A 27,609-nucleotide genomic window follows, 5' to 3' on the forward strand; every position below is an offset into this window, starting at 1 on the left:
CCGAGTGCTGGGATTAAAGGCGTGCACCACCACACCCGGCGTTGGAGTCCAGGTTCTTAGACTAAGTTCTCAGCCATGACCCAGCTTCCCACTGGGGGTTTGTGTGTGCGTGTGCTCATGAGTACATGTGTCCTCAGACTCCAGGAGGGCACTGGCTGTCCTGGGACTGGAGTTCTAGAGGGTTGTGAGCTGCCATGTGGATGTTGGGAACCGAACTTGAGCCCTCTACAAGAGCAGCAAACACTTTATCTCTCTGGCCCATTTACACACTGTGCTAAAGGTGAAGTTGGGAAATTGCTGGGACCTACAGTGTTCTTTAGACAAAGTGCAAGTGCTCCCAGCTCAAAGCCTGGAGGCCCACAAAGGGACCTGACAGCAGCACCTGTGCATGGAGCTTAGCTGGTAAACTCGGGAGATCTCATGCTGTCTTCTTCTTCTTCTTCTTTTTTTTTTTTTTGGTTTTTCGAGACAGGATTTCTCTGTGTAGCCCTAGCTGTCCTGGAGCTCACTTTGTACACCAGGCTGGCCTCGAACTCAGAAATCCACCTGCCTCTGCCTCCCAAGTGCTGGGATTAAAGGCGTATGCCACCACGCCCAGCCTCATGCTGTCTTCTTAATCAGAACCAGCTGGGAGACCCCCTACCCTGCCCCAGCTCTCAACACCTCAAACTACAGCAATGATTCTGAACTCTAGATGCATTCCAGACAGCATGTGTGGAGGTAGCCTTGGGGACACAGAGCTGTGGAAGTTCTGACAGGGCTGGAAAGGACCAAGGTAACTTGGTAGGGTGACATCCTGTCTGCTGGGGCAGATATTGCACAGAACTTACAACAGAGGAAATGGATTGCATCCCCTGGTGTGTCCTGCAGTTCTCCTGTAAGGCTCATTAAAATGTAGGAAATGCCACTTGGATGGTTTTGGAAGAAATGTTTCCTGAGGCCCTGCCAACATGTCATATATGTAGTCATAGTTGCTGGGTGGTGGAGTCATGCAGGGACTCCAGGGACATAGCCTTGGAGTGAGCACTCATATTGAGGTGAGCTCCAAGTTCCCCACCTTCTGGCAATCTCCTTGACTAAGCTAGCTGACATCTTTGGTCTGGTGTGGGTACCTATCAGGGTGAGTACTTATTCAGTTACCCAGTAAGTTGGAACCAACAAAGCAAGTGCACAGATATCGTTTCTGGCTCCTAGTCTGACCTGTGAGAGGCTTGGAAACTACTTCTATCCTCAAGATAAGAGGGGGATGAATATGGACAGTTCTTGTATCTACCAGGAAACAGAGATGATGGGAGAATGTAAGAGGCAGATACAGACAACCCTGGCTGGCCAGACCAGAAACCACTACTACTGGAACCAGCATCGAGCAGGGAGACTTCTGTGTGTTAGACAAGACTGTCGTGGTTCACGCTGCTGCTATAAGAAACTACCAAGGCTGGTAATATTTCAAGGAGAGGTTATAATAGTTCAAATAGCATGGCCATTTTGGCAAAGTTGCCTAGTTCTCCTAAGGTCCCTGACACTGGCTAGAACACACATGAGGAAGAGTATGCGGAGACTGGAGGAGGAGGTGGTCTCTGGGGAACTATTCAGGTTCTCATGAAAATGCTATTGCGGATCCCTCAATGATCCCACCACTTTCATGGGAGTCAACTTTGTAAACAGCGCTAAAAGGCTGGGCTGCAGCTCAGTAGGCAGGACAGTCATCTAGTATGCCCTGGGTTCTATCCCCAGCACCACATAGACCAGAGTGAGGGTACATATCTCTCCGCCCAGCACTCAGGAGGTAGGAGATCAGTTCAAGGCTAGCCTGGGCTATATATTGTCTGTAACAAAGAATGACCCTCTGGTTAGCAGAAATGACTTGGCTGAGGAAATGAGTGTAAGGACTAGGCTGTGGTTTGAGAATGGTCCATCAGTGACATCACTGAGCTTGGTTTTCAGTATGGCTGTTGGGAGGTTTGGGGATTCTGGGAAGCATGTCTCTATGTTCCTGCTCTCCTCCCGGGAACATAGTATAGGTGCTCAGTCCTTTCTCTTCATGTGCACATCTGCTCTTTTAGAACGTAAAGGTTTCACCAGAAGCCAAGCTGATGCAGTGGCCTAAGTGGAACTGGCTTTCTGAACTGTAAGATACACAGGCCCTTTTCTTTTTCTCTATAAATTAGCCAGTCTCAGGTAATTTGTTACAGTCACAGGAAGATAGTATTCTTCAGTGATCTAAATAAACTGGCAATAAGTTTTGCTAAATAGTACAAATTTAGGGAATTCAAACTTTGTGTGCATACATGTTTTTAATAAAAACTGCATGTACATGTATGCCTGTGGATAAGAGGTTAAACTCTCCCTATATTAACCCCCCTTTTCTTTCTTTCCTCCCTCCCTCCCCCCCCCTCCCTCCCTCCCTCCCAATAGGGTCTTTCACTGAACCTGAAAATGGTCAGACTCCATGGGCTCAGTCAGCCCTAGAAACCCTTGCCTTGGAGCTTGCAGTTGGGGGTAAAGAGGGCTCAGTGGTGATGAGTGCTCACTGCTCTCTCATGATCCCAGTATGGTCCTTAGAACCCACAGTGCCTAGCTCATAGTGGCCTGCAACTCTAGCTCTGGGGATCCAATACCCTCCTCTCACCTCCAACACGACACAGACAGACAGACAGAAAATCTTACAAGGCCCATAGTCAAGTGCACATGTTACACCTGGCTCCATGTGACTTCTGGGAGGGAAGCCCAGGTCCCAAGCTTGCATAGCAGCATTTTAACAAACCATCTCCTGGTCTTCATATTTCTGAGTCACCCATGGATCTCTCTGCTAGCTCTTGTCACCATAGGGTGATGAGCAAGCATTAGTTAGTTAGCAAGTGTCTGACGACAGTTACACCAATAGCTTGCTGGAACGACTCTGGCAGGCAGAGTCCTGCTTAGTGAAGGGTCTGGGATGGCAGTGCCAAGCTCCAGGGACCCCAGAAGAGTCCATGTGATTGCTGCCGCCTGTGCAGAGGCTGCTCACTTACTACTCATGTTCAGATCCAACAGCACAGAGACCCGCAGACCGACCTCTAGCAGTGACAGGAGGGGCACACTGGCTACCAACAAGCTGTGAGATGACCAGCCTCAGCGCTGCTGAGCTGTGCCTGGGTGAACCCCCAGTTTCTACTTGCTAACAGAACTCAGGAGGGGGCTACCCTGTGGACGCAGTAGCTAAGGATGTGGGCTTCTGTGTGCCACTCAGGTGTGTGTCATTCATGCACCTATGACTCTAGGTGGAGCTCAGGTCTGGAAAATGGGCCCAGTGTGAGTGATGTCAGAAGCTCATGGGCTTTAGAGTCCCTGCATGGGGTGCCCTCTTTCCTATTTCCACCCTCCTGCTGGCCCACCCATCATCCCAGGACCCCAGTGTGTTGTAACCAGCCCTCACTACCTGCTTGCAAGGGAACAGCAGAGATGTGTAACACCCCCTACATAGGTTCCCACTGGCTCTTCCCATTCCTCACTGAATTGAAGGCAGGCCACCCACTGCTCCCATCTCACTTTATTTTCTATAAAACTCCTCCATCATTTCACAATTTAACAAAAAAGTTTAAAATGCGGGACAAATGGCCCTGCAGCTTGTTACAAACACAGCTCTCCTGGTCCCTCTGTCCAGGGCTCGTCTGGGCCAGTGACGTGTCTATTCATGGAGACATGTCTTGTGAAGCCCTGGGGAGGGATAGGTATCCAATACCTTTTGCACTCAGTGTCATGAACTGGTTCAGGAGGCTGCAGCACAGGGACTCACTGAGGGCATACATAGTGCCACCCCCTTCCTATGGACAAGTCCCTAGGACCCTCGGCTCTGGCTGCAGGCTGCTGCTTTAGGCTTCCAGACAGCCAGTATGGGCCCCAGAGTGGCTCTGGAGGACAGTGGTGTGACCTTCTGGCCAGAGGAGGTAACTGAAGAGATGGGTGGGTGCTTTCAGGACGACCCTGGAAGCATCTGGAAGGACTAGACACCAAGGCCCAGGGCAGCAGAAGGGCTGGGCCGCTAGCGACCGTGAGAGGAAGAATGGTGCCCTGGGCTGAGGCTGTTTGGGACCCTGGCGCACTCCATGTGGAGGCCAACAGCTGCCACGATGCCAGGGCCTTCTATGAAAAGGCTTAGAGGCTGCAGAACACCTGATGGAGAGTATTGTCGGCCTGTGTGGAAAGAGGTGTGGGGCACGTGCCCTGTTTCCTCCCAGCTATAGGGAGTGTGAACAGGGGCTACAGGCAGAGGCCTTTTCCTTTCTCTGGGGGTAAAGGAAGCCTTAGAGGCTGGGGTCCCCAGGAGTGTTCAGGATCTTCCTGACAGATAGTTTGGGAGTGGGACAGACAGGGAGAGGGAGCTGGGAGGCCAGGCCTCCAGGGGTGAGCCCACAATGGGGAGGAAGCAACACAACGAGGCAACTGTGAGCTGGCTTCAGCTCAGGCCTCTTTCAAACACCTTGGTTGGGGCACAAACACCGACAACTGGAGTTGGGGAAGGGGTGGCACTCCAGGCTCAGACAGGGGAAGGGGGCTGGCTTGACCCCTGGCAGTTTGCAGGGCACAGGTCCAAAGCCTCTCCAGGCGCACATGTGGCCAGGAACAGAGGCAGTCTAGGGTTGGGCCGGCCTCACACACACCATCCTATCATATTTGGCAAAAGCTCATGTTTTCAAAGTTCAAAGACTTGATCAGTGAGAGAGCAGAGGAGGAGGCCCACAGGGAATGGTGGCCCAGGAGTGCTGCCAGTCCAGCTAGCCTTGGAACTGTGGGTGCTTAGCTGGCACATGGCTGCAGTGGTGGCCCTTGGGGGTCCCAAGATTGGTGCCCATTGTAGTGTTCTCTGGCCTGGGGCCTCAAGAGGCAGTGGCATCTTGGGATTTAGAGGGGAGATCCTCTGTGCCTCCAGCAGAGGGGTGGCCTGAGCCCCCTGGCTGCTGGATGCACCTGGAGCACACACATGCACAAGGCTGCATGGCAGAAGCAGGTGCATAGCTGGCTCTGGCCAGGCTAACGGACCCTCAAGTCTAGGAGGCAGGCCATCCGAGAGAGGCCTGTGAACTGTGTGGAAGACTGTGGTCATCCTGGCCACCCAGAGAGGCCCAGGCAGTAATCTGCCATTCAGTCCCACCCACAATGGACAACTGGCAGGGACTAAGTGAGGGGCTGCAGGCCACGTGTGTCCTATGTCACCCCACCCTGTGTAAGTGTGGCCTGCAGCACCCCTTCATCACCAACCACTGAGGGGTACTGGGGCACCATGGTTAGTTGGGGGTGGTACCGGGAGCGGAAGCCATGGCGGGCCAGCCCTCATGCCCAGCCCCTCCCGTGCCCACCATGCCCACCGTGGCTCCACAGTGGCAGCCGGGGTCATGTGGCCACGGCCTCCAGGCAGCTCTGCAGCTTGCGAACAGTGCTTTCATCCAAGGAGAAAAGGTCAAAGTCGAAGGTGGTGTTGGTGACATTGAAGTGGCCAGTCTCCTCGATCAGATTGACAATCTGTAAGGCGGGTGGGATGGATTCAGGGAACTGCGCTGGGTACCAATGCCCAGGCCTGGGAGGAGGGGCTCAGTACCTGCTGCAGCACATTGCGCTCGCGCAGAGCCATCAGTCTCCGGTGCAGCTCCACCAGCTCATCCGTGTAAGCCTGGGGAGAAGCACGGCAGTGGGCCGGGGGCACCAAGTGGAGCCCAGCTCCAGGCACCACCCGCCCACACCCTCAGGCCCACACAGCCCCACCTTGTCATAGGTAGCCTTCTTCAGCATCTTTTCGGGCTTGCTGCAGGGCTCGGGGCTCCTCCGACCAGACACCTGTGGAGACCCCGGACCCGTGAGCTGCAGCACGCCTTCCTCAGCCCTCCCAGGATAGCCACGGAGGCTGGTTGAGAGCCAGACTCCACTCACCTTGCTACTGGGAGGGGGTGGCTTCTGGGGAGGCAGGGGCTCACGGCCAGGCAGGCAGGAGTCTGCGCTGTTGTCACTCTCGCTGTCACTGAAGCTTAGCCTGTAGAGCAGTGGGGCAGTGTTAGAGGTAACGTGCTACACCCCATGTTCACGTCTTCCCACCCAGCTCTGAGCACCAGGACCATCAGACTTCCCCCTCGCTGCTTCATGAGAACGTATGGCTGTCCCTCCATATCCCAGTAACCAGAGACCATGGGGGCAAGCCTCAGACCCTGCTGTAGTCCTGCAAAGCAGGTTGTACAAGGGTTACACAGAATGATGTGCAGCCCGGGTACTCGAGTGACAGATGTGCTTAGCCCACAGTGGGTACAATTACTGAATCACACGGCACCAGCAGGTCTCACTGAGTAGTAACCCCCGCCCCCGAACTCTTAGCCCCATAAGCTCAGTGCAAGAAGCTCTTGGGGACCCCAGGTAAGCATTGCAACACAGTAGTCTCCTGACACGCTAACTGGCTCCAGCGTTAGTTCTTGCACCATGTGGGCTTTGGGGTCAAACCTAGGTTCCTCAGGACTGATGGCAAGTGACTTTACCCATTGAGCCAGCCACCAGGGCATTTCCTCCCTCAGTTCCCACAGTCAGTTGGTTTTATATCCAGGGCTCCTGCTCTGTGGCTGCAAGCCAGGCTCTAGGTCAGACTGTTACCAGGCAAGCACAGTCTCAGCTTCCCCTCACTTTTGCCTCTCTCTGTGCTCAACAGGTGGCAGCTGGGGATGCTGGACCTTGGACCTTCTTAGGGAGCATGCCAGCACCGTGTGTGTGTGTGTGTGTGTGTGTGTGTGTGTGTGTGTGTGTGTGTGTGTGTGTGTGTGTGTGTACTCTACCTGTGTGAACCTTCCCTGACAATAGGGACAACTGCAGGTCTGCTAACTGGCAAACTCCCCTAATGTCCCTTCATAGACACCTCCAAAATGATGTCCCCACAGTGGAACCCACATAACTCTGACTCCTTCAGACAGGACTGTGGCTGCCACTCTCAGGAATCTACCTCCGTGTTTGCTCCTAGGGTTAAGCCCTCCCCGTGAACAGAGTCAGATCCTTGAGTCCCAGTCCTTGGTATATAGTGCTGTGGATGGACAGACCCTGCTTCACTGTGGATAAGCAAAGGCTGTAGCCCTATACCTTGGGGGTGGAGGGACCTATCACCAGCATAGGTCAAACCTTCCGGTATCTCTCTGCAGTTAACTCTTGGTTTTTTTCTTTCCCGAGACACTGTTTCTCTGTGTAGTCCTGGCTGTCCTGGAACTTACTCGGTAGACACTCAGAGATCCGCCTGCCTCTGCCTCCCAAGTGCTGGGATTAAAGGCGTGCGCCACCACGCCCGGCTGCAGTGAACTCTTAAGCACACCACTCTCTAGCAGGGCCAATGGAGCCCTGGGGTGCTATCCATCTCTAGCTCTGCCTGTCACAGCCTACTGTTCAGCTTATCGGAGGCCTAGAAAGAGAGACCCCCTAGATGTACCATTCTGGGGACCTGGGGGAAGCCTACAACTGCCCCACCCTGGCTAGCATGGGAAGCCGACTCCCATCCTCCAGCATTCCTGTCATGTCCAACTTCCCACAGGTAGCTAACCTTACTCTACAGTGTGGATGCCAGCGAAGGCCATGCTGAAAAGGAAAGCCTGGCCAACTCCCAGTCCCCAAGCCCGCCCTAGCAGTGCTGCCCACACACCTGGACTCCCGGCCTGGGTTGGCCTTGCCGGTGTTCTCCTCTCCTGACGATGAGTCATCCTCATCGGAGCCCTCAGACTGCAGGTCCTCCACCATGGAGCGCAGGGGTCCTGAGGGCAAATGGAGGGGAGAACTGAGCCTCTGGCTGCCTCCCCCAGGGCCACCCCAGACTCATCACCACCTGTGGGGTCCCTCTGGCCTGCAGCAGGTTCCCCACCCCTACCTTCTTGGCCCTCCTCATAGGCTTCAGGCTCCTGGTCTGCTAGTGGCCTGTAAGAGCCCTCCATCACAGCAGCCAAAGGCTCAGAACCCAAGTAGGCCAGCAAGGACCAGAGTCCCCGCACAGCCTGCACCCCTCTGTGAGGATGCCCAGTACTTCAGTAACCCTACATGGTGCTCTGGTCCACCGTCCTCCCTTTTCTCCAGAGGCACCCAGTTCCAGTCCCCTACAGATGGCATCTTGGTTTATATTCCTGTTGCCAAGGCAACAGAGGGACACAAAGCCCTCAATTACCTTGGTCACATGATGTCGATTCAGCTGGTTCCCTATCCAACAGATAAAAACCTTGGAGAGTATAGGCTTCAAAAATGCTACCCCCCAGCCAAGCTCCTGCCCCTGAGGAGGCTGCCACCATGGGAGGCAGGCAAAGGTTCCTCTGAGGCTGGTTACAGTAGCCAGCCTAGTTTCCAGCCCCTCCCTGGGGAGAACCACTAGAGTAGCCAGGCCCAGCACACAGGCTGCCATTTGATGGGCTGGCACAGGGTGGGCCTGCACTGCTGAGTGAGTCTATCAGAAGGAAGTAGGTTTCTATAGCTGCAGGTCTTTGAACCCCAGGGACTTAGCAGGCTTCTGGGCGAGCACAAGTACTTGCCATTTACAAATCCTAGACCACCAGGAGCTGACAGCATGGGAATCTACTGCCTCCTGGGTGTTGAGGTCAGCACAGGGGAAAGGAATGCCAGCCCAAAGGAGTCTGGCCCAGGGGCACTCAGCCCAGGGGTGCAAACCCAGGCTCAGTCTTTCTGAAGCAACAGGCAGACCAGACCTAGCCTGATCCTCAAGAGAGCCATGTCTCTCCCTGGCTCATTTGTACTCCTCCCTAGGCCAGGTCTACTGCCTTGCCTCCACTCCTGTGTCTCCTACCTCTACCCCTTCTACCAGCTCCAGCTCCCCTTTGGACCCACCTTGGCTGTGGTTCTGAGACGGCTCAAAGTCTGAGTCAGAGCTGGAGTCAGAGCTGGAGCTGGCATTAGCTGGGCTTGACTGGGCCGACTTCAGCCCATGCCAGGGCAGCACAAGAGGGAAAGAAGAGATTGTCATCTTGCAGGTCAGAGGAGGGGGTAATGAAGGGGCCAAACAGCTCAAGGCACCCAGGACAGCCTTCTGCCCCAGCTCACACAGAGCCTGAGGCTTGTGAAGACAGGAAACACAGAATTCTCAGTAAAGCTGCCTGCCTTCCTGGGGGTTCAGACAATGACCAAAAGCTCAAATCCTACCCAAGCCTCACCACCACCCACCAGCTGCACAGGAGTGATGGCTGGGCTGTCTGATACAACCACCATGGAGCAGGGCACACCTCGCCTGGTCTTCCTATAGCTGCACAGGGATGGACTTAGCCACCAGGGGGCAGTGACAGCCTGGACATCACACAAGGCAGGAGGCTTCCACTGTGTGAGTGAGCCCTTCAGTGAATACTGGGAGGCATGTGTGTGTGTGTGTGGCATGACATGTGGTGTGTGAAGTGCAGTGTGTGCACTGTGTGTGGTGTGTGCTGTAGCGTGTGTGTTACACATGGTGTTGGGGATGTGGCCATGACACACACTCAGTTGTTACAGATACCAGCAGGCGAACAAGCAGCAGGGACAGCTGAGCTTAGCCCTGGGGCAGAGTGGTTTCAGCCCTTCCCTTCCCTGGGTCACAGGGTGGGGTGGGGATAGGACATGCCCACTGTGGGAGAGCCCAGGATCCAGAGCTAGTCAGCCCTCAGCCCTGCCCAGAACAAGGGACAGGGCAGTGCTTGCCTACAAAAGACCTTAGCTTGGGCAAAGTGGCCTGCCTGGGAGGGAACATTCCAGACTGAAGGAAGAAACTGGCCTATGCAGGGCTCACTGGAGCCCAGCCCACTGGAGCCCAGCTGTGTGTGTGTATGGCTTCTTCTCACTACCTTCCTACTGGTCAGCGGGAGTGCTGAGGGAACCTTCCCTAGGCACCCATAAGTCTGCCCACTGTGAAGTTCTCAGGGTGGAACCTCACAGACCAGTCCTGGAGCCAAGGCACCCTCCCTTGCATACACCCAACCTCTTAGTCTTCCCTGGGCACAAAGTGATGAAAAACGGCTGCTACCTGGCATTGCTCCAGGCTAGGGCAGGCTCTAGATTCAAGCCTCAATTTCCTTACCTATAAGGGAGTGGCTCTACAGGTCCCTGCTTGGATGAATGTCCTACCTACTAGGCTCAGGCACAAACCAGGAGCCTCAGTGGGCTTCTGGTGGTCTGCACACCACTTGCCATCGTCTCTACAGTGACCTGAGGGGCAAGGACTAATGGAATCTGGAAACATTTCTCACTAGAGAAGCCCAGGAGGTGCACAGCAGGCACCCATAGCACTACAGCTACCACACTTCTCCCATGGCCCTCGGTGGCTAGGACTGAATGGTCCAGGAACCAGAAGGGTCTGGGGTGTAGACAGCAGTGCAGAGGAGAGTGGCAAGGCCAGCAAGCTTCCAGCAGCAGCTGCTCCCTCCTCAGGGCTGCCTGTCTCTTGCCCCAGCAGCTGAGGCAGTGCTCTGACTGTTCAGCCTGCACTCGGCTCTAGCCTGGAGGCAGTGGCACCGGGAGAGAAAGTGCCCATACACTGTCCTTGCCTGGGACAAAACATCCGTGCACAGCTCTCAGGAAGGGCTAGTTCCCCAGCTGCATAAGAGCCCTGTCCTGGCGCCTGGGGGAGGAGAAGCAGAGGTCAAACCTGGCTGCTGAGCCCTACACAGCCCAGTGCCTGCCTTCAAGACATAGGCCCGGAGCCCAGATAGCTCCAGTGATGAGCGCTGGAAGCTATTCACAGCTCTGCTCTCCCTGAGAACTGTGGGAAGTCACTAGCACCCAACAACCACAGTAGCAGGAGCACCAGGTTATAGAGCTCTCGACCCCAAACCAGTTCAGGATAGCCCCAAGAGCATCTTCAAAGCTGCTTACCCAGGGCCCTGACACAAGCAGGCAATTCTCTAGGAGTTGGCCAGATGCACCCTATACCTTGCCTTGTGCAGCAGGTGCAGGAGACAGGAAAGGGAGCTCTGTACTGCTCAGTGGCCATCACGTACCTTCCTGATGGGGAGTAGGCCCAAGGCCCACCGGAAAGGGAGGACAGAAGGATGAACTCTCTGGTTAATCTTCAAGAGTCAGCAGTGTCTACCTAGCCACCAAAGCTGTCCATCCACTGAGGAGCATGAGGGCTAGAGCTGTTAACTCAAGTGCTACAAGGCCCATACCATCCAGGGACCCCAGCTACCACTGCATGGGCAGGGGAGAGCTGACCCAGGGGAGACAGCAGCCTGGCAAAGGGACAGCCACCACCGCCTGCTCACCTCTGACCGGAAGGAGGCCTCATCCTCTGAGTTTGAGTCTTCAGTCTGCAGAGTCCGCTTGGCCTCCCGAGGCTCACTCTCTGCCTTCCCCTTGTCACCTTTGCTGTTCTTGTCCCTGGCCACCTTCTTGTCAGGGAAGGAGGAGGCTCGGGGTGAGGTGCCTGGTGCACGCCGTGTCCCCTTTGACCCACTCTTCTTAGGCTTTTTGGCGCTGAGCTTCGGTGAGTCCGTGGCAGCTGGCCTCTTGCTGGAGGCCTTGGGCAGGGTAGGAGGCTGGGGCACCCCCTTGGGGGACAGGCTCTCCAGCTTGGTTTCCTTTAGGGCCATCTTGGGCTCCTTGAAGGCAGCCTTGGGCACTGGGGCCTTCTCCTCCTTGGGCAGCTTGCGTGCAGCATCCTTGGCACTCTTGGGCTCACGCTCCGGCTCCTTGGAGCAACTCCTGCTCTCTGAGTCCTTGCGCGGCCGCTCACGGTGCTCCCTGGCCACCTTGTGTGGTTTGGAAGCCTTGCCACTCTCCTTGTTGGCATCCTACAAGGCCAAGGGCAGGGAAGGTGAGGAAGATGTGTTAGCGGCACTCCGGGGCCGCCTGGCTCTGCCACCCCAACCTGGGCAAAAGCTGATCGGCCTGTTTGGAATGTGTAGAGAGAATCCGCAGAGTGAAAGGCTGTGACCAACAGACACAGCAGAGCAGAGCCCGCAAACCTGCAGGGTCACCAGTGCCCACGGCTGCCCACATGTGGGAGACCTGAGGCTGCCCCTGACAGGAAGGTGCTGGCCATCCTCCATCCTTGAGGCCCTAGTCCATGTCCTCAATACTCGCATCCCATTTTGGAATGCTCAACTCATGCCTCCTCCAGTTCTAGCCTTCTCTTCAGAAGGCACAGCCAGTGGCCAGGCAAAGAGCTCAGAGTTAGCCAGGCAATAGCTCTTTCATGCAGACCATAACCCAGGACAGACATGGCCGAAAGTACCACCAAGAACACCAAGCCGGTGGGACAAATACCTGGAAAAGGGGCTACATAACACACTTGGACCACCCAGGAGTCTAGGGACAGATGAAGCTGCCTGAGGACTCCGGCCTATGCCACTGGCCATGTTCCTATAAACCTGAGAAGGGACACTGCAGCTGGCATGAGTGTGATAAGTGCCTCATAGAGACTGGGGGAGGGAGGCTGCCCCCAGTAAGCCACAAGGGAGGCAAGAAATGGAAATCGTGTGGTCCTCACCCTCTCTTGCAGAGGAAAAGCTTGCAGGAGTGCAGGGCAAGATGGCTGACAGGAATGTGCCCACGGCTGTGAGTGGTTGACAGGAACCACTCTCCTGGGGTCATGCCCAGGAAACTAGAGTCAACTAGCACTCCATAGTGAGACCCAGTCTCAAACACAGGAAAATCACTTGTATCTGTGAAGGCACAGTCAGTGAGGATGAGGTCATCACAGGCTCAATGCTGCCCTCACAGTGAAGAGGTGCACTTCAGAAAGGCTGCCAAGGCTCACGGCCTAGTATCCAGTAGAGTGACACAGTCCATGCCTCCAGGGGAACAGGTCTGGGTGGGCCTGGTTCCAACTGCAGGTTCCTGACAACAGTCCCTGAGAGGTTCACCTCCTGCTCACTGTGGCCCCGTGCAGCCACCAGAGACTGCTCAGCCAGAGTAGCACAGGGGCTGACACTCAGGTCTAGACCACACTCTAAGGCTGGGGCTTCTGGGAGAGTCATCTAAATAGAAGAAACTCTGTGTTGCCCAGAAATCTGTGGAAGCCCATGCAGCGTCCCACATTGGTGCTAGAGAAGGCTTGCCACCAGAGAGGCACCTGTGAGGCATAGCAGCCTCATCCTTCATTGCTTCTGTGGATGCCAAACAACAATGGCTGGGGGAGAAGCCCCAGGTTGCTAGTGAAGACTGGCCTCTCCTCCAACCTCCAAAGGTCAATGAAGGTTGACATCAGGGCTTGGTTAGGACTCCAAGATGCTGACCAGCTTGAGGATGTCACAGGCCTGTTAGCCTTGTGGAAAGAGGTGGAAGGAACCTGCCCTGGTGCTTGCTTCTCTTCCTGTGGTGCCTATGGATAAGATGGCCCAAGGGTGCTAGAGTCTCACGGGGATGCCCAGCTGACAATGCCCTATAGGCCAGTGAATCAAGAAGGATGTGAAAATGAAGGACAGATACACAAGGTCATCAGTCACCCTCAGAGGGTCCAAAGAAGGCCAAGTACCCAGGTGTCTCGAGGGACAGACCTGAGGTTTTAGGTTCAGATGTTGCAGCGGTGGTGACAGCACAAGCCAGCCTGTGGCTGGGGTGGCCCCTCCAGGAGGCCCAGTATGAACTGTCCAGAGTGCTGAGCAAGGGGACAAAATGTGTGTCCTTGAGATTCAGCTCAGTCTTGTGCACACTATTCCCAGCCTCCTCCACGTCGGCTTCATGCCATCACTGCTGACAACCAGACCTGGAAGCTACAAGGGCAGGTATGGCCAGGAACCTGGAACTAAGAAAGTAGCCAAGGGACCAATGATGGAGATGCCCTGCACAGTAGCTGGGGAAAAATCACCGGTGGGCAGGAAAGAGGGCCCATGAGACCTGTGAATGAACTGGAGCTGGGCACAAAATGGTCAGACTCCAAGCACCACTCCTGGCCACGCTAGTTAGCGAAGCAACAAGGAGCAGGAGCAGAGGCTCTGGATGTAGGCGGCAGGTGTGCAAAGCTGTGCTCTGCATACGGTGGTGGCGATGGCTTGCAATTGCCAATGGCCAGGCCCACGCTCCACAACGCTGGCCTTCCACCTCACTAACCTTGGAGCCGTGGGATGGTTTGTTCTTCTTGGGGTCAGAGAAGGCAGAGAGTGGAATTGTGGGTAACATGGGGTAGTCAGGGCTGGGCCTGGACACCGTGTCCGCTCCTTCGGGCATTACCATCACCTAGTGACAAAGAAGAGACAGAGGTTATCCACAGGCGCCAGGCAATGGTCTGGCGGCCGTGGAGCTAGCCTCCTGGGGAGGGAGAAGGTAGCTGGAGGCCAGCTGCCCAGAAGAGTCACAGGTTTGTCCTTGTGATGGAGAGCAGAGCAGCTGGGGACCAAAATGGCCCCAAGGCTTCCAGGATGGACCCTGGCCAGCAGACTGCAGCCCTGGCCAAGAAGATTCAGAGCCTGTAGCAAAGCAAGAGATGCAGTTGGGGCCATGGACCGCACTAAGCACTGAGAAGAAGGCTGGAGGGAGGCACAGCAGGAGAGGCTTCTGAGGGATCAGCACAGACAAGGCTGGGACAACCCTTCCTCATTTCAGGCACAGGCAGCTGGAGCTGGCCACGCAGAGCCCAAGCAGCAAGGCAGAAGCCAAGAACAGGGCCAAGGGCAAGAAGGGTAAGAGAAGAGCTGTAGGGGCCAGTGCTGGGGCTGCTGGGAACCCTGGCCAGCTCAGGGTCACAGGCTAGGAAGAGGACCAGCCTGCGGTGTAGGAAGTGCTGCCCTGCATCAGTTGCTTCCTAGATGCCCGAAGCAGTTTGGGACTGGCCTCTAAAACAGCAAGTTCACATAAAGATGGAGTTCAGCCACTGAGAATGCAATGTGGCACCGAGTGCAGCAGACAAAGGAGGATGGGGCTTCAAAGAAAGGGTTTGGGCTGGCAGAAGAGGAGCATCTGGGCTACGCACCCAGCCAGTCATGCCTTTCATCTGGGATGCTGATCCCATGGTCACATGACAATGCACGGAAATAGGGTAGTAAGGTGACCTGCCCTGCTATGACTTGCTCATAGGAGCCTGCCCAACCACAACAGAGGTGAGGCTACTATGGAGGCTGTATGTCCCCAGCTGGGCTTTGTCAACCAGATCCTAGAAGCAGCTGTGAGGTTCCAGCCCCAGGATAGTGGTCGCATAAGTAATGGTCCTTCCAGGACAGGGTAGGAGCCCAGTGCAGGACACCAACTCTAGGGCAGCTGGACTTTGATGACCCTGAATGGCTTGAATGTTTTCCTACCTGCCAGCCTGCCTGGCCTCCAGGTTAAACAGCTTGAGTTCCCTGCCAAGATGCCCAAGGCCAGGCAGGGATGGCACACAGACCAGCTGCTACCTGGGCTAGACTCCCCTGGTGCAAATAGCCCCAGGCTAGCAGCAGCTGAGACTTGGAGCTGAGTACCTGCTGGCTGCCTTGCTAGAACAGTGGGATCCCAGTCCGGGCATGCCTAGGGTCAGAACCTAGAGCTACTACAGGGCCACAAGATCCTAGCATGATGCCATCTCCAGTTCCCTAGTAGCCACAGTTCCTGGACAACAAGCATTACCCCCACAGAGATTCACGACCCAGAGGTCAACAACACAAGGCCACAGTTACCTGATCTTGGGAGTCACCCGGGGGCCATCATCCCATAGCCAGGCCACTTGAGACTGGAGAGTGTCTGGCTGGCTCCCTTGGGCCACTCTGGGATCTCACTGTAGTCTCTCTTCAAGGCCAGTTGGACACAGCCTTCCCTCACCGTCCCTCCTAGGCTGTGGCCAGATGATGCCCTGAGACTGTCCCCAGAGCTTAGGTAATACCTCCCCTGGCACCTGAGAGGCCTGAAGAAGCCAGAGACACCGACGCTTCCAAGAAGCTGACCTGGGGCCCTGGGGCCGCCCACACACACTATGGATAGGAGGCACCTGGTGCCGCTTCTGCACACACCCACACAGCCTCAGCCATTCCAGACTCAGGGCAGAACAGCATCATGTATATGGGTGCACCTAAGGCTGCCACTGCCCCTGCCACCACCCAGGCAGTCACAGAGTTTCACATGCAGGATTCTCAAATCCTCACTTCAGAAAAACCATTTCTAAGCTGGGCGTGGCATACGCCCTTAATCCCAGCACTCGGGAGGCAAAGACTTGAGGATTTCTGAGTTCGAGCCCAGCCTGGTCTACAAAGTGAGTTCCAGGGCTATACAGAGAAACCCTGTCTCGAAAAACCAAAAAAAAAAAAAAGAAAAAGAAAAGAAAAACCATTTCCATTCAGAGGAAGAAATTTTCTAAGAGGTCTGGCTATACAGAACTAAGAGAAAGAGGGTGCCAGACCCTAGAAATACACCCTGGCCGATATGGACCTAGGGAAGAGGGCAGACCACACACAGATGCCACTACAGAGCACCACACTCCTCTCATACCATACAGACCACATACCTCACATACACACACCACAGACCAACCACCACACACAGGTCCTATCTCACAGACACATGTACACCACCTCAGACATCACCACACTCGTCCTATATTTACACACATCCCCTTCACACACATCTCAAACAATACCACATAGCCCACACATCTCTGCCTCATGTCTCCAAATACCACAAACAGTGCACACACACCTCAGAACACCACACTCTCCTAAACAGGTGCCACATACAGCCTTCAAAGGACACACATACACACCCTACATTAAATATACTCTTAGCACCAGGTAGAACATAAGACATGCACCTTTCACACGGCAACCACACATGCCATATACGCATCTACAGACCACAAGTACCACTGCACAGAATACCACACACTCCATGCATTATCATACTCCCACACCAGACCACTACCATGCTTGTGCATCTGTATGCACACATGAACCCTGGGCACCCATAACCACCCCCACAGTGTTCCCATACTCACATAAACACATACTCGGCCCCCCACACCCATACCCACACACCCCTTGCTATACCATCAAAAGCCTAGGCTAGCTCTTGGGCATGCACACTGTGACCTTAGGTTGCAGGTGGCGGTGCCATCTTGCCCCTCAGCAGCTAGTCCAGCTGTAGTTGTCTGCCCTTGTCCATGCCCTTCCACACCCTGAGACATCTTCAGGCTGCTCCCTACCCCACCAGTCAAGGTCTACGCAGGCCTGGCCATGCTACCAGCCAACACAGAGCAAAGGTGGCAGGCAGGCACACTCACCCCTCCAGCCATGAGCAGCTTGCAGCGAAACTCGGTGGTGGGGTTATTGAAGGTGAGCTTCTCACAGCGCAGGTGGTTGACAGGAGGGTTGCCCTCCAGGTTGAGAAACAGGTCGTAGGTGAAGCAGACCTTCCTCGGCTCCTCCTAGAATACAGAGCACCATGTAAGTCCATCAGCAGTGAGCAGGAAGCTCTGAACACTGCATAGTTCAGGTCTCTCCCATGCCCACCCCCCAGCCTCCCTTCCCTTCCCCCAAGTCCCAGATGCTCATCTAATCTGCCATACAAAGGACTTGACAGCCGTTAACAACTGAGGCCTATGCTCCCAAGAGGGCATGGATTCTCGCTTCTGAGATCACCACCAAATTGCAAAGTACCAGAGAGGTGGCTTTTCCCTAGCCCTCACCCAGCAAGGCACTCCCTGAGGCTCTTTCCTTAGAGTAACCCCTAGATATATACTCCTTGGGTCTCAACCTAGAGCTGCCTCTGCAAGCCATCCTGTGAACGGAGCAGCAGGAGTGGGGTCAAATCACAGGGTTTTACCACAGGAGCCACCGCAGACACCAAAGCCCAGAGGAAGTCACAAGGAACCACTCTGAGTGACTCAGGTGATGTTGTGTAAATAAATTACACTACTCAGGCTGGCCTTGAACTCCCAATGTTCCTGCCTCTGTCTCCTGAGTGGTGGGATGGGAACACCACTACCATGCCTGTCCCCGTCCCTAGAGCTTTTAAACCTGCAGATACGGGGCAGACAACTGACTGTAACAACACAGTTCCATGGAGGCAAAACAACCTCATCGACCAATGGTGCTGCTACAACTAGACAGCCATGTGATAAGAAGTACAATGGACTCCACCTCACCCTGAAGTCAGAAAGGAGCTCAGGTGAGCAGCTGGCTCAGAGGGAAGGAGCCGGCTCAGAAGGAAGGAGCCAGCTCAGAGGGATGGGCTTTTTGTCATGCAAGCCTGAGGACCACATGGTAGAGGAGAGGGAGGCAAGCTTAAGAAAGCAGGGACAAGAAAATAAGAATAAAAGTTCCAGAAGCAGCTGAGATCTGAAGGTTCAAGAGCTATGACACTAATGGTTACCGTGGCCAAGGAAGGCTGTGACACTAGTAGCTATAAGCTGGAGGACCTGACACTCCAAACACCCAAGGTCCATGTGGGAGCTGTAACTACTGTGGCCATTCATGGCTGCTGGGAACCAGTCATGACAACAGCTGCCAAGGACTGAGCATGCAGGGTGCCACCACCTCCAAGCTGACCCCAGAGGCTCTAGTCTTCCATCCTGCTTGTGGCTGGAAATGTCTAGTCAGCAGCAGAACCCTAAGCACTGGGTATTCTCAAGTGATGGCCAGGCTTGGGAGGCCCTCTCCTTCTGATTTCTTGTTTGGATGTCTTAGCAAGAGAGTGCAGCTACTTCAACATCCTTGATTAAGAATCAGTCCTTCCTGAGGAAAAAGAGGGCTTTTGCCTTACCAACCCTCAAATCCCATCTCAGTGGAGATGGACCCAGTCCAGAGACTGACAGCAGCTTGATTTTTAAACCCACTGAAACACAGTGAGCTTCACATTAGCTAATCAGTGAGATTTAAACAGATTCAATTCCTAAGGAACCAACAACAAAGAAGTAATCCTACCAAAACCCAAGCAAATCGAACATCAATATCATCATTATCAACTGCTACCACCACTTTCTCTTCTTCATCCTCCACCACCACCATCTCCACCTTGACCATTACCATCACCACCACTCCCTCTTCCTCCTTCACCACCACCACCACCACCACCACCACCACCACCACCACCACCACCAAACAAAAAGCCAGGATGCAGGACAGGAAGCCTCTGTGGGCAGCAGGAGGGCAGGTCCTAGGTCCAGTGTGACCCTGTTACCAGCAGCTGTGCCCTGAGCCTTCAAAGGACGACTCCAGTAGATGAGGGTAGGACAAGGGTCTCCCTTGCTTCCCGGGGGTATATGGGTCGGTTTAATCAATGGTAGCTGTATAAGCTCTGAGGACTTGACATGACTCTGAGCAGGTGCTCAGCCAGCAATGTGCCATCCCAACACAGCAGCAGAGTGGTCCTGAGTGTCTTGTTCATCTGATAGCATAACTGGTACTGGATAGGTCCTACAGGAACTGTGAGGGAAGGGCAGTAGGGAATGAGACTAACATTGAGGGCAGAGATCCCAAGACATGAGTTTCTGCATAGTCTGGGAAACAGACAGAAGGTTAGCCTAGATGAATAGGGGCTGTGATCCCTTCTTGTTCCTCATACAAAAGAGGTGCAACAGGCAGGCTGAAAACAGAATTTGCAGAAAACTCTGCCCCCCATATCTCCAAGGTTACCTCTACAAGAAGCCAGCATTTCACATGGGTTCCCTCTCCTGGCCACCCTTAACTGGATCCCAGACATTACTCTGTTTGCAAAGGGGAACCCTGTCTTGGCAGGAGTGGAGATGACCTGGCACTAAGCCTGCGTTCCCTATAAAAAGGACACAGCCAGGGAACAAGAACAGGTCAAGGAGGGAGGACAGAAGAGGGAGGAGTTGCTACTGTGTGATACAGGATCTGAACCTGGCCAGCTGACCCACAGTAGAGATGTAAGCTCAGACTTATACCCTTGGGACCATCAAGTCTCAGAGCCCAATGCCACACCTGAGAGAGAAACTGCTCCAAAGATGAAGCAGCGCCCCAGAGGGGTGGGGGTGGTCAACACCAAATGGACACCTGTGGGGCTTAGCAAATCATCTGCCTAAGAGAGGGAGAGGGAACCTCAGCTGAAAAGGGATGAGGAGGACAGAGAGTGGGACTCAGAGACTGGAAGGAAAAAGAGACTAACCAGCCAGTCTAGTTAGCACGAAGATGACTGTACCCACTGGTCTGCACTGCAGCTCCACGGCAGTGACTGGAAGGGCTGTGCAGAGCTGGCCTAACAGGGCCAGCATGGACGCTAGGGAGAAGAGCTAAGTTCCACTGAATCCATCGAATCTAGGACTTAACCAATTATCATCTACCTAGTCAAAAAGTCTCAAGGATCCTGTGCTAGTTTGAATATGCTTGGCCCAGGGAGTGGCACTATTAGGAGGTGTGGCCTTGTTGGAGGAAGTGTGTCACTGTGGGAGCCGGCAATGAGGCCCACCTCCTAATTGCATGAGAGCCAATCTTCTGTTTGCCTTCAGAACAAGATGTAGAACCCTCAGCTCTTCCTGCACCATGCCTGCCTAGACGCTGCCATGCTCCTACCTTGATAATAATGAACTGAACCTCTGAACCTATAAGCCAGCCCCAGTTAAATGTTGTCCTTATAAGAGTTGCCTTGGTCACAGTATCTGTTCACTGCAGTAAACCCCTAACTAAGACAGATCCCTTGGTCTCCATCCCCAACACAGGGATTATTAACATGCCATACACAAGATTTTCCAGAGGGTGCTGGGAAGTCCTCATGCTGGTGTGGCAAGCTCCTTACCAACTGAGCCCTGTTCTCTATGGAGTGACAGGGAGGGCAATCCGAGACAACACACTATGGCTTTAGTCACCCATGCTGACTCAGGACGGAGGCAGGCCTTGTTGGGGATGCAGATTTTGAGAGGTGGAGATATGCCTACACTCTCAGGCCAGCACCATGCTGTCCAGTCGCCCCCACCCACAAGGCTAAGGTCCTCAGTCACTTCAGTCAGTCTTCAAGTTGTCCCAACTTCAAGCAGCTTCATCACATGCCTCTTGTATTAAAAAGCCACCCATACCCACCAGAGGGCAGCGAGCCAGCGTCTCTCTAGCCTCAGTCAACTGCAATGCCACCTAACTGGCTAAACCAGTCCTGGTGCCAAGGGGGCCAGGAGTCCACACAGCTCAGAAGGAAGAGCTTCAGGGCAGGACACCCTTAGGCACCTAGACCCATTCCCCACCCTTAGTGTGAGAGAACAGCAGCCCCCACGAGGCCCCCAGTGTGCTGCAAGCCTGGGGTCCACAGACTCTATGAAGTCAGCAGTCAGATAAATTTGAATGAACACATGACTAAGGTCCCAGATCCAAGTGTAAGTTCACAAGAGATGCTGTTTTCAGCATCATGACTTACACAATAGGCAACATCACTCAAATGCTGACAGCAAATAAATGTGGTAGGGAGGGGAAGGAAAGAGGGGGAAGACTGCAAGAGGCTCTGAGACCCAGCCAAAGAGCCACAGCCTACCCTGATTGCTGATTTAAATCCTGAGCAAAAAGACTAGTAAAACACATACACATAGGAAGTGAAAATCCAGTCAAGACAAACCAACAGACAACGAATGCACACACCTGAACTAGGTGGGGCTCAACGATGGGTATGTATCTGGCATGTAAGAGGCCCTGGGTTCTACCCTCAGTGCCTTAAAACACAAAAGCAATAAGAAGCGTGTGGCCATCCCTGAGGCACCAGAAAGTGGCAGGCAGAGCCTCTAGGGCTGCTGCAGCACAAACCTGCAGACGCTCTGATGAGGTGTCTGAAAGTCTTATCTCCCACAGACGAGCAGTGGACTGTTTACAGGTCACATAGTGAGCCAGAGAGCTGGCGAGGCTCACATCCAAACACTCTAAGAGCAAAGAGAAAAGGCGCCGCAGGCAAGCCGGCAGCTGGCAAGCAGGCAGTCCTCCATTTCTCTGCAGATTCTAAACTTTCCTACACTGCAAACCATTCCTTGCATATAACCTGCGGTCACACTCTCATGTCTTTACTTGGCACCCTCTGCTCCTATGGGCCCTTCTGTCCTCCCCCAGGGTCACCTGAGCCACCAGGCTTTGTGAAACAGCCCAGGCTTCAGTAGCATCAGGGACACACTGGCCAGAGTGCCAGGCCACATGTGGCTACGCCTCACTGCCCACAGGACTTCCCTGGAGACCTAGTCAAAAGCTTGCCCTCTCAGGACCCCCAGCAATAAGCCCACTCTTGCTGCAGTGACAAATGTCATCCACCCTGGAGGAAAACAGGATAGGAGATTCCTTGGGGGTGGTACAAGGGAAGCCCAGCCAGCAGCAAACCCTGCACAGGGACAGAGTCCTGGATGAAGGCTGTGCATCTTGGACAGCTGAAGGACCCACCATCTGCCTGGAGGTGGCTTAGGTTAAGAGCACTTGCTTTTGCAAAGGACTTGGATTTGGTTCCCAGCACCCACATGGTGACTCACAACCGCCTGGTAACTCCACCTCCAGGGAATCAAACACCTTCTTCTGGCTTCTGCAGCACCAGACACACACATGATACTCAGATATACACACAGGCAAAACTCATACACATGAAATTTAAAAAAAAAAAAAATCTTTCAAAAGAGAAGAATGAATCACTTAACGTAGGCACAGGGTACACGGATGAGGACAGCTCAGTCATCCTTGGCCACACAGAACTTGAAAACAGCCAGGGTGCACAAAACTCTGACCCAAAATAAAGCCGACAACCAGATGGAAGGACTGATGGTCACCGAGGGAAACTCTTGACAGCAGGGCAGGAAGGACAGCCACAGGTGCTGCAGTATGCATAGCTTAGGTGGGGTAATTGTACACTGAGAATCCCACAATAAAGAGTGGAGACAGTGCACCTGTGTAAGGATTGGGAGCCAGGAGCAGCCCAGATACTGCTTGCCCCGATAAACTGGAGCCCAGTTTACACTGGCATCCGCCACCAAGCCAGGCCCAGACCCACACACAGCAGAGCCAGAGCTGGGGACTGGAACAATGAGCAGTTGCCAGGATGATTTCTACTGGCTATGTTTGGGGGACTCAGGGATAGACTTAAGCACCTAACAAGTGGGCCTGTATATAATGTGCAACTGTAATAGGTATGTGACTCCATGGGTAGGACTGTGGTAGGCCATTGCAGGTCTATGGACAGTGTCCTTGCTGGACTCAGGAGACCCGAGGACAGATGGGACCAATGCTACCTATCCTCACAGCCAGACCAGTCAGCCTTCCAGGTGCATAGCCCTAAATCAAGGAGACTCACTAGGCTACCATGTGGCTGGCAGCAAGGGATGACTGTCTCAGAACCCACCACAAAAATCAATGTGGCTGTGAGAGAGGTTTTCCCCAGCTCAGTCCCTAAAAGGAGCATGCACAGTGACAGGGCAGGGTTCAATAACAGCACAGGAAGATGCAGTAGGACCTTAGGAAGAAGAGAGAACAGCAGCTTTTTATGGGGGAACCTCACAGCAGGCTGAAACCATGTGACACACTCCTCAGCAAGCAGAGACTCAAACAAAAAGACAGCAGGGAGCTGTGCCAGGAGGCAGCACCTGTCATTCCAGTGTGCAGGGGGCTGAGGCAGAAGGATGCTAATAAGGCTAGCCTGGGCTTCGAGACCTTGAGTCAGAATTAAAAGTACATAGGGAGCAAAAGATGACATGGAATAATTCAGTACAAACTGGCCTGTCTGATGACAGCAGCTTCTGTAATCAGCATGTGGCAGACTAGGCAAACCAGCCAGGTGGCAGCATCGCAGTTACAAGCACTCAGGTGATCCAGTATGATGGTTTGTATATTCTTGAACCAGGGAGTGGCACCATTTGGAGTGTGGCCTTGTAGGAATAGGTGTGACCTGTTTGGAGTAGGTGTGTCACTGTGGGTGTGGGCTTAATATTCTCACCCTAGGTGCCTGGAAGTCAGTCTTCCACTAGCAGTCTTTGGATGAAGATGTAGAACTCTCAGCTCTGCCTGTGCCATGCCTGCCTAGATGCTGCCATGCTCACACCTTGATGATAATGAATTGAACCTCTGAACCTGTAAGCCAGCCCCAGTTAAATGTTGTTCTTTTTAAGATTTGCCTTGGTCATGGTGTCTGTTAACTAAGACTTCCAGCAACAGACCTCTGATCTCTACAAGTTCTGTACACATGGTGCACACACGTATACGCTACACACACACTTGCACATGAAGTAAAATACACAGCTTCTTAAAACAAAACACACAAACTAACCAAATCACAGACAACTGGAAAATGCTAGCATGGAAGTGTTCATTCTATAAGCACAAAGAGTCAAGTGTAGCTCTCTAGTTCCTGTGTGAGCTAGGAGTGGTGGTACATGCTTGTAACCCCAGCCGTGGAGAAGTACAGACAGGAGGGCCCCAGGGGCTTGTCTCTTCAGCCTGTCCAGCCACCAGTGAGATCCAGGTTTGGTAAAAGACCTTGTGTCAAAAATTAAGGTACAAGGAGGCTGGAGGGGTGGCTCAGTAGTTGTGAGCACTGATTGTTCTTCTGGAGGACTCATGTTTAATTCCCAGTACTCACATGGTGGCTCACACATTTGTAACTCTAGTTCCAGGGATCTGATGCCTTCTTCTGGTCTCTGCAAGCATCAGGCATGCACATGGACATACACGTAGGCAAAACACCCATACATATAAAAATAAACAAAAAATTTAAAGAAACTAAATCCTACTTTAAAAAGATAGAGTAAAATAATTTTTTAAAATATGGGCCAAGATTAAGGAAGATACTTGATACTGACCTCTGGGCTCCACAGACACGTACATGGACACATGCTAATACACACATGTACTCATGCACGTCAGGACAGACACAGCACACCAAATAAATGCTAAGAGAATGCTAAAGGGACACGGAATAGCGGGCGCCAACAGACAAATCATTGAGAGAAGGAAGCATCTTCCTACTCACAAGCAGATTCCAGAAGAGAGCTGTGGCTCAGCAGGTGAGAGCAGCAGCCACTTCTCAGGAGCCACAGCCATCAACCTCTAGTCCCAGGGGAGCTGATGCCCTCTTCTGGACACCTTGGGCACCAGGCACACATGTGGTACACAGACAGATATGCAGGCAAACAATTAAACACACCAAATAATTTTTTTAAACAAAGTAACTTTTTCTACAAAAAAGTAGAGATTCTGAACAAATCCACCACAAGCAAGAGACTCAAGCAGCCATCAGGACTCCATGGAAACAACAGGCAGTGGTAATACCTGCACCTCAGGGGGCAGGTGAGATGGCTCAGTGGTTAAGAGCACTGACTGCTCTTCCAGAGGTCCTGAGTTCAAATCCCAGCAACCACCCATAATGGAATCTGATGCCCTCTTCTGGTGCGTCTGAAGACAGCTACAGTGTACTTACTTATAATAATAAATAAACAAAAATCTTTAAAAAAAACAAAACAACAATACCTGCACCTCAGAACTGTGCAGACTGAGGCGGGAGGATGGCAGATTCTAGACCTGCCACAGACAGACAGGACTCTTGGACACAAAGCTTCCCCTGCACAACCTTCTGAACATGCAGAAACAATAGCCTGTCCCACTGAGCTCAGCAGGATAGCAAGAAGGGTGGCATTCTCCAAAACTATCTGTATGGTGGCAATCAATCCATACAGACACCAGGGACACCATAGGAAGCCAGTGACTGACAATGCCTAAGAACACAGATGCAAACACTGTGGTGAACCATTGGGAGAGTGGATCCAACACCTGTGAAGATGGTACACACCACACACCAGGGTTAAAGCCGGGTTGCGAGGCAGAGCACACAGAGCCACCCGGAGCGTAGCACTGCTAACAGGAAGGGAGCAGCCACATGGTCTTTCTTGACAGTGGCAGAAAAAAAAAAGGCTTTGACAAAATTAAATACCTCATCATAGAAGAAAATCCCACTGGCAGCTAGGGGCATGTGTGACATACAAAAGATCTGTGCTCAGTCCCTGCCTCTCTGAGGACAGAGCATCTAAAAGTCCTATCATCTCTTCGTGGTCAGGAGCCACAGCTTCCATGGAACCTCTGGTCCTAAGCCTACCCCTGACACAGAAGCTGCTCAGATCCTTGTAATCTTGATTGGCAGTGCACTGCAGGCTACACTTACAGAAGCTGTGCATACTGTGTAGGATAATGTGTATGAACCCTAAGCTATGCTGTGGGAGTAAAGTTTTTGGGTTTGTTTTGTTTTGTTTTTCCAAAGTAGGCTTCCTTAACCCAACAGTGGGCATTTACAAAAGATTTATAACCAATAGAAACTTCCCCTAAAACCAGGAGGGAGGTGAGGAAGCACCAATGCTGAAGTACTTACCAAAGCAATGAGACAAGAAGCCCAAGCAAGGTGTTGAATCGGGAAAGGGAAACAAGCTAACTGCAGATAATGTGAGGGACACACGGAAAACCACCCCAGTACACACATAAACAAACTAAACCTATATTACTAATAAATCCACTGAAGCTTCAGATGTGAAGTTCTGAATAGCTCAGCTAAGTGTCACCATGATGAGATCTAGTGTTACCTGGAAGACATGACTCTGTGAGGACTACCTTGACTAGGCTACCTGAAGTGAGATCTGTTCACTGTGGGAGGCATCATTCCCGGGGCTGAGACTCTGGGCTAAATATATTAAAATAAATAAATAGTTCAGCAAGATGGTTAAACAGGCAAAGAAACATGCTTACTGCCAAGCCCCAGGACCCACATGGTGAATATGAGAACGGACTCCCACGTGTTGTTCTCTGGCCTCCAGATACACAAAATAAATAAGTATAATAAAACATACATATATAAAAATGAAACTGGAGAGGCAGGCGGATTTCTGAGTTTGAGGCCAGCCTGGTCTACAGAGTGAGTTCCAGGACAGCCAGAGCTACACAGAGAAACCCAGTCTCGGAAAAAAAAAAAGAAAAAAGAAAAAGAAGCTGGCACAATGGCACAAGCAACTGACCCCAGCACTCCAGAGGCAGACAGATCTCAGTGAATGCAAGGTCAGCCTGGTGTGAGTTCCAGGCCAATCGTGGCTATATAGTATGTCTCAAACGTCACACAAAAGTAAAACCACACTGGCCCCGGAGGGCCAGGACTATATAGCAGAACACATTCCCAGCATGTGTGAAGCCCAGGCTCTGTCTCCTGCACCAAACTAGCCCACAACTACTGGTGTAAACCTCAGGGTTGGCCTTCGGTGGCAACTGATAACAGTCAATGTGCAAAAAAAGAAAAACCAGATTACCAAATTTCATAAAAATGTGAGATCTTTGTACATAAAAAGACACCACAAATAAGAAAACAACTGCAGATGGAAGTAGAGCAGCTGCTGCTCACACTTGGCCAGAGTTTACTATTCAAAGTACACAAAGAACTTCTACCATACTGCACAGCAACAGCAACTGAGTGGAGTGTATTATCTGAAGAAGTTATCTGTGACCAGTGAGCCGTCAGAAGATGCTGGGCCACCATGGCCAAATAAACAAAGGCAAGAACCTCAACTAGAAAATCCACCCATCCTTTGACCTGGCCATGCTTTAAACAGAGTAGGTGTGGCTTAATTCAAACACAGGAAGTCCCACCACAGTGAAAACAAAATGGTGCAGCCACCACAGGACACGAGGAGCTGTTCAGAAAGTGAAACTAAACCTGACTCCTCCCAGAGCCCTTACTCTTCTCAGTCCCCCCAACTCCTCCCAGCACCCCCTTCTCCAATGCCCCTTACTCTTCTCAGTCCCCCCAACTCCTCCCAGCACCCCC

At 52.9% G+C, this 27,609-nt stretch overlaps 1 protein-coding gene across 2 annotated transcripts in view; it reads right to left on the minus strand.

Annotated features, from left to right (window-relative positions):
- Window positions 1–3,514: 3,514 nt before the first annotated feature.
- Window positions 3,515–27,609, minus strand: part of Mllt1 (MLLT1 super elongation complex subunit) — a 46,942-nt gene continuing 22,847 nt past the window's right edge. The window contains exons 4-12 of one of the 2 annotated variants that reach the window (XM_021149617.1): window positions 17,135–17,278; window positions 14,005–14,130; window positions 11,217–11,744; window positions 8,821–8,908; window positions 7,637–7,745; window positions 5,905–6,004; window positions 5,740–5,811; window positions 5,576–5,647; window positions 3,515–5,499 (exon numbers count right to left, since the gene is read on the minus strand). In XM_021149617.1, coding sequence (XP_021005276.1) covers window positions 5,371–5,499; window positions 5,576–5,647; window positions 5,740–5,811; window positions 5,905–6,004; window positions 7,637–7,745; window positions 8,821–8,908; window positions 11,217–11,744; window positions 14,005–14,130; window positions 17,135–17,278 — 1,368 coding nt within the window. In that variant the 3' untranslated portion in view covers window positions 3,515–5,370. The remainder of the gene's footprint in view (window positions 5,500–5,575; window positions 5,648–5,739; window positions 5,812–5,904; window positions 6,005–7,636; window positions 7,746–8,820; window positions 8,909–11,216; window positions 11,745–14,004; window positions 14,131–17,134; window positions 17,279–27,609) is intronic. The other variant, XM_021149618.2, reaches the window with a different exon arrangement.

This window comes from Mus caroli, chromosome 17, assembly GCF_900094665.2.
Source record: "Mus caroli chromosome 17, CAROLI_EIJ_v1.1, whole genome shotgun sequence".
Taxonomy (NCBI): Eukaryota; Metazoa; Chordata; class Mammalia; order Rodentia; family Muridae; genus Mus; species Mus caroli.